Raw genomic sequence first — 16,381 nt, forward strand, 5'->3', positions numbered from 1 at the left:
TTTTAAATACTTTCCTTTTTTTTCCTTTTTTTTTTTCTTTTTCTTTTTTTCTTTTCTTTTTTTTTTTTTTTCAAATAGTAAAAAATGAGATTCTGTTACAGAAATAAAGTTCTAAGTTTTCAGGTAATTCAGTAAGACAGATTCATGATTCCTCTATAAGCTCTCATCCTGAAACTTCAGGAGACAAAGGGTTACTTTTGCAGGAAATATTTTTACATATTTCAGGAACAGCCATAGGGAGAGCTACTGTGGAGGGAGAAGCACCATCATACTTCAAAACAATGAGTTTGACACAGCAAAGACACCACTGACAGTCCTCTAAGCTCTTACTAGTGTTTCCCAGAGTCACAGTGACTCCAGGATATTTAATGGTGCCCAACATAGTACTTTCTGGTTGTCTTGAGGAAGCTGCTCTTCTTCAAACACCATTCAAGGTATTTTGATGAATTAGGAAAGGCTTATACATCTTATCTGTAGGTTAACATACATGAAGACACCAAGCATAAGGGAATTATGGTGCAATTCAGGAATAATTATACACACTTTTTAAATAGAACTTGAGAGGGTTAGGAGCAATAAACTATTCTTCCTCCATTTAGCCTCATTTGAAAATGTCTTCCCAAAGTAAGCCATGTGAAAGCCTTCTGTCATGCCCCTAAGGAGGATGCTATGGCTTTAAGAAGTAGATCCTGCCCCTAAATTACCCCTGACATCAAATACCTAGGTGGACTCAAAGCACTTTGAAAGGGCTTGAAGAGCTCTGGAAAACTGTATTCCTTTCTCCTGAGGCATGAGAACAGAGAATAATGTGATTGGTTTGTGTGCTGAGGTGATACACTATTAATAAAAGAGCCTTTTATTCTGCCTGGCCATTGTTGCTTTCCAGTACAAATTTTTTATTTCTGTCACTCAGTGGGAACTGCTAATCCAAGTGAAATGTGAGGACTTAACTGCTTCTGATTGCAGTGACAGAATTAGGTTTAATGGTGCAGGTCAGGGGGGAGGGCAGAAATCTTGTTAGTCTTCATGAAGTGCAGTAAGTGCTTCATGCATTACAGGCTGCACATAGGTAATCTGGGTATTTGGAAAATTTGTTCTGAGCATATAATGTCTCCCTTCTTTCCCTCCATATAACTTCAGTGTGAGCTTTTATTTCCATTATTCTTTTACTGCATCAAATATATTTTATTCAGCAGAGGTTTTTCTGGCTGTGGAACAAAAGCCTTCTGACACCTTGTCAGGCTTAGTATCTTACCTGCATAGCATCATACGTCCATATATCCGTGTAAAAATGACAGGTATACATTGTGACAAAAAAAAAAAAAAAAGAAAAAGAAAACCAAATACACTTATATCAGACTCTTAATCCCTTTAATTCAAGGCCACATTTTTAGTTACGTGGGAAAGTATTAGCACCTTCATTCAAGCCAGCTGAACTGACACAAAGATTTTCTGAGAACCCATTAAATGCTCTGCAGACAGACTCTTTCATGTAAGAAAAAATACTTTTCCTCAGTGACTCGTAGAGCCCTTCCTTAGAACAAATGCAATGGGCAGTTACTGAGCACCAGGGCAAGTAAGGAGAAAGAGCAGAATGAGAAGTGGCAAGGTGGGAACAGTGGAATGCAGCTGGAGAGTAATTCAATTTCCTTTCTGATGCTTGACTATCAAGTTTTTGCTAAAATCAATGAAGCAGTTATATAAGTGATAGGGAAGCTGAGTGGTTTGGTACAGTGTCTGCTTGTGAGATTTGCAACACGTCCAGTGCCTTCCACAAAAGGAGATGTGTAAAAATGATGTTTTTCTGTGTTCTGAATCAATGCATTAAATGGGAAAGTCAGTACCAGAAAGAGCTGTGAAACATTCCTAGTAGAGGAGATTTTGCTTGATCCTCTTTTGGTAGTTTAGCTCAGTGGTGATGAGACAATGCCAAATTTATGGTATTAAAAAAACCTTTGAATTATCCAGTCTGCCTTTTGGGGTTCCACACCCTGTAGAAAGCCTCATTTTTCCCCTGTCAATAGACCCAGGCACTTGTATTTTGAAAAGAAAACATAATTTACACAAAGATCTCCACCATTTTGATTTGAACTCTTCTGGAGATAACAGTTTCACTGTTCTTCATGGTAGTTTGTTCCAGTGGCTAATCATATTTGCTGTCAAAGGCATGTACGTTATTTCCAATTCGACCTTGTTTAACTTCTCATCATTATTTTTGCTTTGCTTTTCTTCGCCTTGAAGAGCTCTGCAGACACTGCTGTTTTGGGTCCATGAAAGTATTCATATATTGGGTATTAAATCAATTAACTTCAGCAGAGGCTGAATAAGCCATACTGCTTGACTCAGCTCTGCCACTGACCTCCAGCAGAATTCATTATTCATCTATAACAGCTCAGTGATCACAATGTGGAAAAATTAAAACTGTTACAAAACTCTGAATGAGGGCTGAAAGGGCATGACATCCAAAATGGATTTACAAAGAGAATAGGTCCTCAAATTTGAAAGTATAACCTTGAGCAAAAGTAATAATGATGATTGTATGTAATGGCTCCCACCCCCCAGTGAGGAGGAATACTGGTTGGATATCACTGTCTACTCCAAAGAGAGATTTTATTTATTTTTTCCTTTCTCTCTTCCTTTTTCTCTCTTCTTTTCTCTCTCTCTCTCTCTCTCCCCACTTTCTTTCTTCCTTTCTCTCTTCCTACTTCTTCCTTCCCCTTTAACTGTAAATTAACCTTGGAAGATGAAGCAAAACCAACTTCATTTCTGACTGTGCAGATGCAGGTGCTGAGAGGCAATGTTTCCTGACATCCACAAGAAATGTGCTAGCATGGTTATAAAAATAGGTGAATAGGTTGGAGCTGTAAGGATGTTTCTTGGACTTAAATCAAAGCATATGGGTTTGGGTCTGTTTAAGTTTCTGAAAATGGAAGTTCATAGTCTGCTGTCACCATGAAATTTATTGTAAAAAAACAAACAAACAAAACAAAACAAAACAAAACACATTACATGTTTGTTATATGGTGTTCCAAAAGCAAGAATACAAAGACCTGTGTTACCTTGTCCAGCCAAGTCTAGGTAATAGCAATGTGATTCACATGGAAATAGACATTAAATATGAGACAATGATAAATGTGAACATGTTCACTAAGAGTTTAAAGCTGAAAGATAACATCTTTGCTTTGAGTTATAAAACTCAAAATATCTTGGAACTGGTCTTATGGAGAATTTTTCTTCTCTCACGCCGCTCCAGGCCTGAGAAAGCCCTTCTGTACCAGCCTGCTAGCTCTAAAAGTGGTGGGATCAGAGGTGCAGTGAATTAGTGGCTGAGATATCTTTGCAAATGTGAAATGGATAAAAATGGATAAATAAAATGGAAACTGAAAACACAGGTCTGCAGAAGAGACTTCCTAAAAAAATAAGAAAAAATGAAGGCTTTTTTTAGAGATAGTTCCACAGGAACTTTTCTGATAATGGTTTCTGATGTATTATGGCTCCTGCCCAGTTAAATTGCCAGGAAAAGGAAAAAATCAATGGAGCATCAGGTGACTTCATATTATTGTGTCAGCTGTGGTGCGGGGTAGATATTTCCTGAGCCCTCATTTCCTTGTGAGCAGGTCTAGGATGACCAAGCTTCTGAGAGGGCAAACTAACAGTTTGCAGTTAGCTAAGCTATTAAAGAATAATGACCTGTAAAGGCACTGTCCAGACTCACCTCATGAGATGGATCACAGTGAGGTCTTCACTAAGATTCAGCAATATTAGAAACAATTTCTTCTCAGAAAGAGTGGTGAGGCATTGGAACAGGCTGCTTAGGGAGGTGGAGTCACCATCCCTGGGGGTGTTCAAGAAACATGTAAATGTGGCCCGTGGAGACATGGTTAGTGGGCATTGTTGTCATGGGTTGATGGTAGGACCAGATGAATTTAGTGGTCTTTTACAGCCTTGATGGTTCTATGCTTTTATGATTCTTTCCACCCTCATTCTGGTGAGAAAAAGGTTAAGCTACAGCTCCTAGAATGCCTAGGTCTCTGCTCTTGCCTCCTGTAGGAATAGGGCCCAGGAGAAAGACAACGAGTCTTGGTCTTACCCAAAGGAAGTGCACTAATCCCTGAGAGGAGGGTGGGGATCCTGACTGCTGAACAGGGCTTTATCAGGTCCCACCAACCTGGGCCCATCCAGAAGAGGTCATCACGTGAATCAAAAATCGCTCATGTGAAACAAAATTACTCAGTGATTTGTAAAAAGAAAAAGTCTGTCACAATAATCAATCTGAGGGAAAATAAATAGGAAGAGGTTGTTTTATTCTTATTACCTTAAATAACTGATGAGTTAATTAAAATGATACTTAATATCCTGTTGTGGAAATACCCCTTAGCGTAACCCATGTCACTCCTATTGGGAGTGGGTTTTGCAATCAGGAGTCATTTCACACATATATCATTTATTTTAAAACCTTAGATTTTCAGCAAACCAGCTGACATTACTTCTTATTTTTCCTGTTAGTTTCCTTTCTGTTATGTTGCAATGGTGCTGCTTATTTTAATATTGAAAAGCTGAGGGAGGCACTGATTTCAAGACCCTCAGAAAGTACACGCACTATGAAACAGAGGTCTTCAGCATATCAATATTAACATATTTATCACAAAACAAAAGAAAGCAAATGAAACAAAAACACTTTGGGCTAAGGGAGATCTGGGTCAGGAGAAGAAGTGCGAATGGCATTTCACAGGAGATGCTGTCTCATCAGCCCTGCAAATTGCTGTCATTTCTACATGAAAGAGAAGAATGAATCAGTTTCTGGATGGCTCTATAACTGTGACAGCCATCATCTAAACAAAAGCTTAACGGAGAATCGACAGAAAAAAAGAATTTGGGGGAGGGTGGGGGGGGTGAGGGGAAGATTTGAGCCTTATCTAATTAACTTACCCAAACCAATGAAATATCAGGAGAACTCATGAAACCATTCCTTAAATACTAATTCAGCAGCAGTTTGAAGCAGCTAACTATATGGATATTGAATATTTACTCCTTCCCTCCCATCTGCTGGCTGCCCATTGTCATATCTTCTTCTCCTCCAGCCAAGCTCAGAGCTGTGGAAACTGGAAACACCTCATCATGTCAGTGCCTTTGAGCATCACTAAAGGGATTCATGAGGAGGTTAATAAGTTGACTGCAATTATAATACTTACTGTTGTGTACCATTGATGATGGCTAATGTGGTTATTTCCTGCTCCTCTGATCATTTCCCTGCATGTTCATCAAGTCACTGTGGAGCAGGGCTCTATGCTGCCTGTGCTGCAGCAACAGCTGGTTGGCCTTTAGCTACCGTTGCTGTGAGCTGTGTTTGCACAAACTCTTTGACTCCTGCAGCACTTAGGGAAAGGCAGATGAAGTTCTACTAATGAGAGAATGATCAGATACAATTTAATTTTTTTAAAAAATTTTTCCCTGCACTTTTCAAAATGCATGAACTGCTGTGAAGTAATCAGGAATGAGTTGAAGCTGAGGTCAGTGAGTGATATTTTTCCGGTATGTGCCAGGGCTATTTCTTTGAACTGCTATATATATATATATTTTTTTTTCTGTCAGCATACAATTCTCAATGCTATCGCACTGAGACTTTGTTCTCAGGAGAAATGAGCTCTTTTCTCTCTCGAGTCTTGTGAGCTAAGGCTAAGTAACTGACTGTATAGATATTGAAATTGATTAATGATACAAATTAATCAACCTGTTTACTGTCTTGTAAATGAGCAATCTTGCAACATTCATGATCTTTACTAGAACGTCAGATTAATGATTGCAAATACACACATAGAGCATTAAGTAAAGATGATTTTGGGACAGAGCAGTCAATATTCTGCTTGCTTTAATTAAAATATGAATACTTCAAAACTGGCATAAACTTCCCTTGATTCAGTTGATTGCATGATTGCCCTCACAGCACATAAAGCCAACCATATCCTAGGCTGCATCAAAAGAAGTGTGGCCTGTAGGTTGAGGAAGTTTATCCTGCCCCTCTGTTCCATGCTGGTGAGGCCTCACCTGGAGTACTGCATCCAGGTGTGGAGTGCTCAGTACAGAAGAGGCACAGACCTGTTGGAGCACATCCAGAAAACGGCCACAAAAATGATCCAAGGGATGGAACACCTCTCAGTGTGAGGACAGGCTGAGAGAGATGGGGCTGTTCTGCCTGGAACAGAGAAGTCTCCAGGGAGACCTGATAGCAGCCTTTCAGTATCTAAAGGTGGACTATAAGAAAGAAGGGGACAGACTCTTCAGCAGGGTCTGCTGCCATAGCATAAGGGGAAATGGTTTCAAACTAAAAGAGGGGAAATTTAGACTGGTACAAACAATTCTGTCCTGTATAAACAAGAATCCCTAAAGATAGCATTGTGAGGGAAAGCTGAATACTGTAGTGATGCCATGAAGCCATCGAATAAAACTAGAAGACAGAATGCATGAATAATACCTATTGTTTCTCTGAAAACAAATGCTACAATGGAAAGTAACATTGCTGAATGTTTAAGGCCATCACAGTAGGAGAAGGAACAAGCAGTGTAATTGCTGGGATGACAAATATCAACCTAATACAGACAAACAGTACTAAGCAGGAATTTACCTGTGGCAGAAACGGGTAAAATTCCTCACTGAAGAATTATTTATGGCAATGAGCTGATTTGGTACAGTCTTTATCTGGTCAACACAGACTCAGGCTATTTTAGCAGACAATTTTGCTTGGGAACATAGTTATGCTAATAGGGATGTTGAGAAGGATAGCACAGAAAGTCATCCATGCCTGTGATAAGGAGCAAGAGATTTAGGCCTGTGCAGAAACACAGTGGCGGTGCCCTCAAGTGTCCAGTCCCATCATATCTAGGTAACACCTTCCACTCTCTGCTAATTGTCATTACTGGGGCTGGCAGCAGTGGTGAGAATTAGAAAACTGGTTCAGCTGGGAGAGGCATTTAGCAAGAATTAAATGTTTAAAGAAACATAAGGACTGAACCCATATCCAGCAGAGAGATAAGCTGAGGAGAGGACAAGAGTTTAATGAGCTGTTTAAACCAGCCCAAACTTCCTTCTTTAGGGCTTCCAGTATCAGTTTTAACGCAAAATTTGTTTAACTGCTTCAAATACTAACCAGTCATTTTCTTTCTCTCCTACAGCATCAACACTGTCCTGGATGGTGTGAGGGGCTCTGCTTCCAGGATTCCTACGTGGTGGAAAGAGATTATATTTGTGGGGTTTCAAATCAGTAATTGACCTGAAATGAGAGCTCAGTCACTGGCAGCTTCATCACTGAATATAACATTTAAGGCTGCTTTTTGCTTTCTGTGCACAGACCCATCTTCCAGTGATATAATTTACTCTGGAATCTATTTGGTCATTTTTATTATTTTCTATTTCTGAAGGCAGTATTCAGCTGATTAAATTTTGTCCAACATAGCCATTCATCAGATTGTTTCACAATGAAGAGCATTATTTTTGTCATACTATAATTAAACAGCTTTGGGTTTTGATGTCTTTTATTTTTAAACAATAGTGTCTCATAAAATGTAAGAATCAAGAATTCCTAGACATAATGGCCATTTTTATAAAAATGTGCTCAGTCCTGTGGTAATGCTCCCAATACATCCCAGTTTTCATTAAAGACTGAGTAACAGCCTGTAGGAAAGCATGGCCTGTTTCCAGACACGTACATATGTTGTGTTGATTGTGGAGGGTCTTGTCTGGGGATTGCTGTGTGACTGCAGGTTCTGCTGCTTCCATCTGTGAATTATATGAAAGATAATATTTACTGAGACAATCCCAGCTCCTTTGAGCACACAGACTTGATGAGAGGTTCATCTGTGCACTTTACAGCACAGTGCGTATAGGAACCTGTGTTTTATACTTACTATTTCCAGGGAAAATCTGATTGGCCATCCTAAAATGGCATCATCCTTGATGTAGGGTTTGTAGCAGGTAGGCGTGCCTGTGTTGCATTGCAGCAGGACTGTCTCTGTTCTGTCACAAAAATCACTTAGGTTAACCTCAGTTGTGGTTAACCTCCTAGAGTTGCTGCAGTGGGGTAACCTCTCACTTCCTCCTGAGGTACCTGAGTGGGAGTTGAGCAGTGAGCTTTGTCTCCTGTGGTGCTTCTACACAGACTCGTTTTACAGCCTGAAAGAGCCCTTCTTCTGGCAAAAATGTAACTGGAAGAAGGGGTAAAGAGCTCAGCTTTGGAAAGTGACTCAGAGAACTTGGTTAATCCTTCAGCAGGACAATAGACTCAGTTGTAGACTCCAGACAAGTCATCCAAGGTGGAGTTCTGTCATTCGTTCATAGGTTCCTTGAGCCACTGAAGATATCTTAGTACATTTGAGCTCTCCAAACAGAACTGACAGATAGTGCCTAGAGGAGAGCCTTGACCTCCTGGAGTGGGCACTAGATAGAGCTCAGATGGGTAATGAATGACATGTAAGATATCTGCAGACACCTATGTTTAGGCAAGACACTCTAGGCTCTTTTAACATCCCATAACCAGTTACTCAATGGAATCTGTGGGCTTAGCTAAAAACACTCTCTCTTATCTCCCACATCTTCACATCTGGATAGATAACACACATTAAAACCCATTGGCTGTATTGACTAGCTTTTCCCTGGTTGCTATGGAGACCAGACAACTAGTTTAGATGGGCATCGCACTCCTTGAAAACAACCAGAAGTGAGAAGGGCCTACCCAATCTTCTGACTTTAATTCTATTCCATGTGACATACTGCCTACACAATTTATGTTCCTTCTTTTAGGGAGTTTATTCTTATCCTCTTTGTGAGTAACTGGCACAGCAGAATGCTTATAGTCCCTATGGTACTCAGGCCCCTGTACATTCAGGTGTGGAGAGAGTTGCTGACACCATTCATTAAAATAGAGAATCTCATAGAAATGTAACACCAGAAAATAATCACACATATTCTAAAAAAAATTAAACCCTTTTTATTTGTATATTTATTTTTATATATAAAAGAAATACAAAAAAAAGAACACAAACAAAATGTTGATTATGGCAATTCAGTTTTGTCGGCCCCCTCAGCCTGGGCTGCTGCCTCAGATCCACCAGGAGTGAGCAAAGTCCTGCGGTTATAATGTCCCTTTATGATTCCAGAGTTATTGTTCTCATTTAGGATTTGCTTCTGTTTTTGCCTGTTAAGAGACTGTACAAGTCCTAGTACAACAGCTGCTAATGAGTACTGTCCAGTCAGTTTTCTTGGTTGTAAGATTAAAGGATTTGGTTGAACTCTTCCTAGAAGAAAATATGTTTTGATTTTTCCTTCCTGTTCACTGATGCCTTTGACATAAATCTCTCCTCGGTAGTCGAAGGCAAATCCTCGGTCCTTTAAGATCAGATATGTTTCTTCAGGCACTTGTATTCTGTCACTAACTCCTGTGCTGTCCATTCGACTTGCTAAATTAACTGTTTTGCCCCAGATATCATACTGTGGTTTCTTGGCACCGATAACTCCTGCTACAACAGAGCCATGACTAATCCCTATTAAAAACAAATAAGTAAATAATACAGAGAAGAAGTAGCCAGCTAAGCAAGAACAACTGAAAGCCATATTTGCACTTGAGAATCAGCTGAAACCTACATCAGACACACTTATCATAAAGCTTAAGGAAAAAGTATATATAAAAAGAAAGAAATAAGTCCAGGAAAGATAAAAACATGAAAAGTTATATCCTCAAAGCTATTTTACAGGTTGTCCATCACAGTGGAATTGCACTACTTCTATATCGCCTGTATTCTGCGCACTATTGCCAAAGTTTCTGCAAACTATTTCTTAAGCAACAGGAAAAATCTTTCAGACTCTGCACTTCTTGAAGGCAACCCTAACAGTGCTATGCAGTGAAGAAATGATGTTTTTATGTTCTATGAAGTGAAAATATTCATGTGTTTCTATGAAGTCATTGTAATACTATATTTTATGAAACTTGCATAAATTCAAGGCAAGCAATCAAATAGAAGAGAATACTTTTTTTTTTTTTTCTATGATGGAATTTAAAAAATAAATTTAGTGGTAGTGGAAAACATCTTTGAAAAAAGATCTTGCAAAGTTTATTTTTTATTTTTTATTTTTTCATTTTTGTTATAAATTGGTATAGAAATGATCTTCAAATATTTCTGCATTCATGCATGATAGATTCTTTGCAAACGATCCACATTTACTGGGCACAGATGCATATTCCCTGAAAGTTATCCATGGTTCTAAACTATTAGGGTGTGCTCTGAAATAGCACAGATAGTGATGCCAAAACCCTCTATGCTGTGACTGATAAACATACTTCAGGTTTTTTTATTCTAAGCCTGTCTTGTTTTTCTGAGTGCTCTCTGGTTTTGTCTATTGATCTAGACAACGTAAGATGTCATCAGTTTTGTTCCTGCTACATGCCATACATTGAGGTAATATTGTCATGACCCATCCTATTGATTTCATCCATTCAAAGCAGTTTAGAGGTGCTACCACTGGGACAGATCAGGTCAGAACCAGAGTTCAGGTTTTCTCCAAAGCCATAAGTACTGCACACAGAGTTTAGAGTGAGTTCCTCTAATTTAATTTAAACGCTATTTTAATTTAAAACACATTTTAATTCTCATGCTTGAATAATGCTTACCAATACGGAGCTCAAAGTTGTTAAATGAATGCTTGTTGATCTCCTGTATGCTTTCATTCAATGCTATGGAGAAGTCAGCTAGAGCACACAAATGCCCCCATTTGTCTTCACATTGCTGAGGAGTCGTTAAAAAACAACATGTTAGAAATGTTTCGCATTTGCCTGTAGAACAGCTCCCATCCATCCCTACCAAGTAACAAGTATCTTACAGATCTGGAATCCAAAATGGATAGTTTAACTATGCTAGATCAAGGGGAGGTTGGGTATTATTAATGGTAAAGTAATACTTCCCACTTACATAACAATACTTAATACTTATACATGCATACTTAAATACAGAGAAGCTCACTCTGAAACACCAAAGAAATTCATTTCCTATCAAAAATCAGAAAGGAAATCACAGGAATTAACAATGCATATGAAATCTAAGGCTAATGAAATATGGGGAGGATTGGGACTGGCCTAATAATGTTATGATATCACCTTATATATTCTGAAGCCAAGTAATTCTTTCATTAAACAAATTTCCAATCTGTAAGTATGAAGCATTACAAGCGCCATCTCACATCATGCAGTGCAGCTCTTTGCAATTTTAACCATCCTTGGTTTTTAAGCCTGATCGAAAGTATCCCCCTTGCATCAACCTTCTCTGTTCACACCACGCTCATTTGTTGTCCTCAGCCTCTTTCAGTTCAGAATATGCCATCCTCCCTCAGCAACCCTCACCTCTTGATGTTGATGCAGTGATACACGTATATGTATGAAGATAAGTATATTTAAAACATATGCACAAATTTCATTATACTACTGCAGTTTTACAAAAGATGGATTAATCACTGTTGAAAATGCAGTAAAAATTTTCTTCCTTTGAATTTTTACCCATATTAAGAGTAGAAAGAATTGGTTAGGAGCAGCATGTTTCTGATGTTCACTTCTTTGCTCATCTCTGCAGAGAAGTAATTTAAGATGGAACAAACTAAAAAAATATCATGCATGCCTAGTTTTATGGATTTCTATCTATCATCCTTACTTGTTACTCTGCACGTTGTAGCTACACTCCACTTGCTTTATAATATGGACAAGCAATCCTTTTTTTTTTTTTTTTTTTTTTTTAGATTATAAACCTCTGGATGCTGCTTTCCTGGTAATTGTGATCAGTGTGGGCAAATCTCATTCCCATGCTTCTGCTGATCTGGGGCAGCACATTCTTGTGGTGCTGTTCCTTGTGATCTGGCACTGGTTGCCAAGCAAGACAGATCTTGGCAACAGTCAGCTTCTCACTGGAAGTATTCTAGAACTTCATCTTATTCCTCTGGAGACCCCATTTTCAGGAATATTCTTGAGTGTAATTGGGAGTATATTGATGTTATCTGGCTTATTTTATGTTCATGATTGGGATTCTTTAGTTGGAGTGTGGTAAGGCACTGGCAGAGGCTGCCCACAGAAGCTGGGAAGTGTTCAAGACTGGGTTGGATGGGGGCCTGGGCAGCCTGATCTGGTGAGTAGCAACGAGCCCAGGAAAGGGGGTGAAACTGGATGGTCTTTAAAGTTCCATCCAATGTGAAACATTCTATGGTTCTATGATTTTTCCTTTAGTTTTGTTTCCAATTCTGATAGGGAGAGCAATGTGCAAACTTCTGGTTTTGTGAAGTTCTTTATTTAAACTGACATATCTGCTTTGTTCTGATGTATAGTTTATCATCCTGTTTAAAAACAAACAGCTACATCATTGCAATAAATGTTTAAATGCGACCTTGCACTTGCATAAGTATGCTACTCTACCATCGGTGTGATTGAAAGGAGATTTTTTTTTCTCTCTAACAAACTTAAATTTGAAGAAAGAATCCATATGGTTCTTGTTCAGAGAACAAATGGCATTTCAATTCATCAAGAACTGCAACTGTTTCTGCCAGAAGCCCCAAATGTCTGTTTTCTTTGAGCAAATATAGCACTATGAACATTGAAAAGATAAGACTAACAATTTTTAATACAATCACATCAGAAGCTTAGTGTTCTAGAGTAGACTCTTCTCTTACCTGCTTTTCAGGTGATAATCCTGACACAGCCATGTATGTGCTACCGATTGTTTTAATTTTTTCAATGTCCTGGAATCTCTCTTCACCTAGTAGCTAATAAGCATATTTAAAAAATAATAAAAATAAACAAATAAAAGCTATTATTTCTGTAAATTTTAATGTAAAATGCTTGTGTGGATATAGAAATTAGTCTTTGTGTTTGTGATTTCTAGTCATAGAACAATATAGTTCTAGTTATTGTACTGTATTCGTTCTAGGTTCTGGGAAACTCTGAGCAGGGGCTTTTTGTAACATCATCTACTAACAGAATGCACTGAAGCTCTTTAAAGACACTTAGCACATTTTTGAATAGATAATATAAAATATGCATATTCCAGCTTAACTTAAATGAAGATGATCCCTGCAAATGCTGAGATATAATCATGGAAAATTGACTAAGAGAAACGGTCTTAGTTATGTGTATATTCTGGTATATGAGTATATGAATACAACAACACTTGATCACTTCAAAATATTCCAAAATCTCTTTGGGAGGAATTCAGTCTGGTTAGATTTAGTGCTTTTGTGGAAACATTTCTGGTGATTAGGTCAGTATTGGAGGTAATTCAATCCACTTATTCATTCAACCATCATACACATTCAATGAACAGATACCAATGCCTCCAAAGCACTTTTGTGGGAGATCAAGTCCTCCTGCATGACGTGCTTCTTTTTACTATGTTTGACACTGGTACACTCATTGATCAGTCAGTCTATGCTCCTAAACTATTTATGCCTTCTGCAAGAATTGCAGGAGACCAATATATATTGTTAAGCACCAGTATCTATGCTAAGCAGGCATAACAAAATTGGGAATCTGCAAGAGGAAGAATAAGTTTAGGCTAGTAACTAGATTAGTGAGTGGTGTGGAAATGACAATTGGTCCCTACACCAATTCACAGTTTAACATAGAATTTTGCATTAAATTTTGGCTAGAGCCTTACATTCCTTGAGAAACCTAATCTGACTTTGTGTTATGAACTCAACCATTGACAGCATTTATATGAGATGTGGGCACATATCACCTCATCACAGGCTTTACAGATGTGTGTTAATGAAGGTAATACCCTGGGACACTTCAAGGTAGGCAGCATGATATCTAATAAATTCAGGCATCAATGTGGTTTGCCAGTCCTGAATGACCATCCCCTTTCCCCCCTCAAAAATATCCCCACCTAAAACCTGTTCACAGACAATGAATTTAAAACTTTTAGTACTAAAGATTCAACATAGTTGAGATTTAAATGAAAAAAATTCATGCTGTGGTCAGGCAAAAAGTTAATGAAGCTTTCCCCACTATCACACATTCCTTTTCCACCCTGTGGATTCGAGTTTCCTTTCAATTAAAAACTAACAACAGTATTTCGTTCAAAGGGAAAAACATACCAAAGGAATAACATGAAATATCCCTGGCCATTGAACTAACCACAGTGTAAGTCAGCCAGAGCGTCGGGGTATTGGAAGCTCTGCTGCTCTGCTTCATGTGCAGATACGGCACCATCTGTCTCTAAAGGGAGGTTGCACAGCATTGCACAGGGGACATAAAGCCATATGGTTAATGGCTCTCTTCCAAGTTAGGAAAGTCCAAAAATTTGACACATTTCTCATTTTCTTCAGACTGCCAGAAAAGCCCATCATCTGTATTTCATTCCCACACGGACAGTTCTCTAGCTGCTCCCTTAAAGAAAAAGACTGTTCTCACTGCTCTGATTCTGTAAGCAGCAGGGTGTGTAAGGGAAAGATGGTCTTGGTTAAAAACAGTTTTCATTTCCATATGGTTGCTAGAAACAATACCAAAGAGCACAATAATATGGCATGTATGATAAATATTTAAAAATTATTCTTTTTAAGAATTAGAAAAACCTATTGGCTATCAGGCAATTTTGAAGAAATAATCTCAAATTATCTCCTTCTCACTCATTATTGTTTCCAAATCTCTATTTTTTCCTGCTTCATTCTGTCTGTTAAATAGCTTATTTCCTTCTTCAGATAGTGGTTTATTTACCCACTACTTTCATCCAAGTATGACAGGATGGTGAATATTGATTTTGAGGGAAAATACTCTCATACTATTTGTTGCAACACTTTCCCACTGCAATTTGTTGCACCACTTTAAATAGGCTCACGAATTTACCAAGAAAGATCAGGAAACATTTTCAAACACTCCAGTGTGGTTGAAATCTGAAAAGAAATGAATAACTTGATGCTGCAATTCGTGTACAGTCAAACCATACAGGGGTCAGACCCTGTGGCATATGCATGTATGAGGTAGTAAAGCAGAGAACATTTCAGGACATCCCACATAACTGCAATGCGATCAGTGCATCCTGAAAGCAGAATCCTGCACAGTGCTGAAACCCATATTTGTGACAACATCGTGTATTAGAATCCATTGTTATAAACACCATGTAAATCACTGCAGGATAAAGGATAAAGGGGGGAAAAGAGTCCATGAACTAGAAAATTCTTATTAAAGCACAAATCCCAATTGTACTGTAGCTAAGATACATACATGATTAAAATGGCTAGAAAGAATATTACATTTTAGAAAAAAACAATACTCATAATCTTCAGAAGAAAACCATTCCAGTATTATTTTTTGGCACAGCTTGTCTAATAACAGGAGTTTTGCCCTGTTATGTGTCATTTCAAAAGTGGTAGTTGTAAAAGTAGATTTGCAGTGTTTGTGTTTTTTTTTGTACTGATGTATGAAGTGTTCCTTTGAGTAGCTCTGGGCCTGATTTATAAATAGGAAATTATGTATAACTATATTCCGTAGTGATGCTACACACCAAATAAAGAAAGATCTCCTTTTTTTCCAGTCCAGAATCCAGCACCTCCCATTCTGCCTCCACTTATGTCCCCATCACATTTTCCAAATCAGGTCAATTTGGATTTTTACTGCTGCTTTCATTCAGAATCATTTTAGAATCATGGAATCATAGAACGGCCTAATTTGGAAGGGACCTTCATGATAATTGAGTTCCAACTAGATGAAGACAACATCCCTAGTACTGTTATCTGTGTAAGGAAACATGAGGATTCATAGTACAGAATCTGACTTGGAATTCGGAACTTAATTCAGTTGTCTAAATATACCAGACTAGTGTCATTTAGAGCATGCTTTCTGTTAAAACTTAGAACCTCGTGCTTCAGGATAGTATAAGTTTTCTGATGGTGTAGCATGGGAGCTGCCAATCTCATGTCTTTGTCTCGGACCATGTCAGATATGTCAAATGGCACTAAGCACCAATGTCCCAGACTCTTGTCCTAAGAATTCTACATTTGTATATCTCTGCAGAATTGTTCATGTGATGTTGAGGACCAATGTATTTCCATAACTAGTACTTCCACTCTGCTTTCAAGGTGAACATCTGTGTTTTGCTTTCAGGCCTGTATTAAGATAGCAGACAATCTCAGCAAGAAATAGAATGAAAAGCAGGGTACAGTGTCATCATTTAGTGTTAGTTAATAGTTGCACAGAAACATTACTGTCCCTGATACACTGTTTGCAAAATGTCTTCTGGTTCCTTTTCCATGGCTAGGATTACTCACTTCACAGTGGTTCTGTCCTGCATATCACCTTTCAGATTGCTTAGACAGAGAAAACTAATGGTGTGACCATGCTGGAGGTAGGTTAGCAGTCATC

The 16,381-nt window shown here is 38.3% G+C and overlaps 1 protein-coding gene across 2 annotated transcripts in view; it reads right to left on the bottom strand.

Annotated features, from left to right (window-relative positions):
* Positions 1-9,001: 9,001 nt before the first annotated feature.
* ADCY8 (adenylate cyclase 8) overlaps positions 9,002-16,381 on the bottom strand; it is a 123,978-nt gene continuing 116,598 nt past the window's right edge. For both annotated transcript variants that reach the window (XM_090138002.1, XM_031591235.2), the window contains 3 exons: positions 12,694-12,786; positions 10,658-10,772; positions 9,002-9,533 (listed from right to left, as the gene is read on the bottom strand). In XM_090138002.1, the coding sequence (XP_089994128.1) occupies positions 9,046-9,533; positions 10,658-10,772; positions 12,694-12,786 (696 nt within the window). In that variant the 3' untranslated portion in view covers positions 9,002-9,045. The remainder of the gene's footprint in view (positions 9,534-10,657; positions 10,773-12,693; positions 12,787-16,381) is intronic.

The sequence above is a fragment of the Phasianus colchicus genome, chromosome 3, assembly GCF_987193195.1.
Source record: "Phasianus colchicus chromosome 3, bPhaCol1.hap1.1, whole genome shotgun sequence".
In the NCBI taxonomy this organism is placed as follows: Eukaryota; Metazoa; Chordata; class Aves; order Galliformes; family Phasianidae; genus Phasianus; species Phasianus colchicus.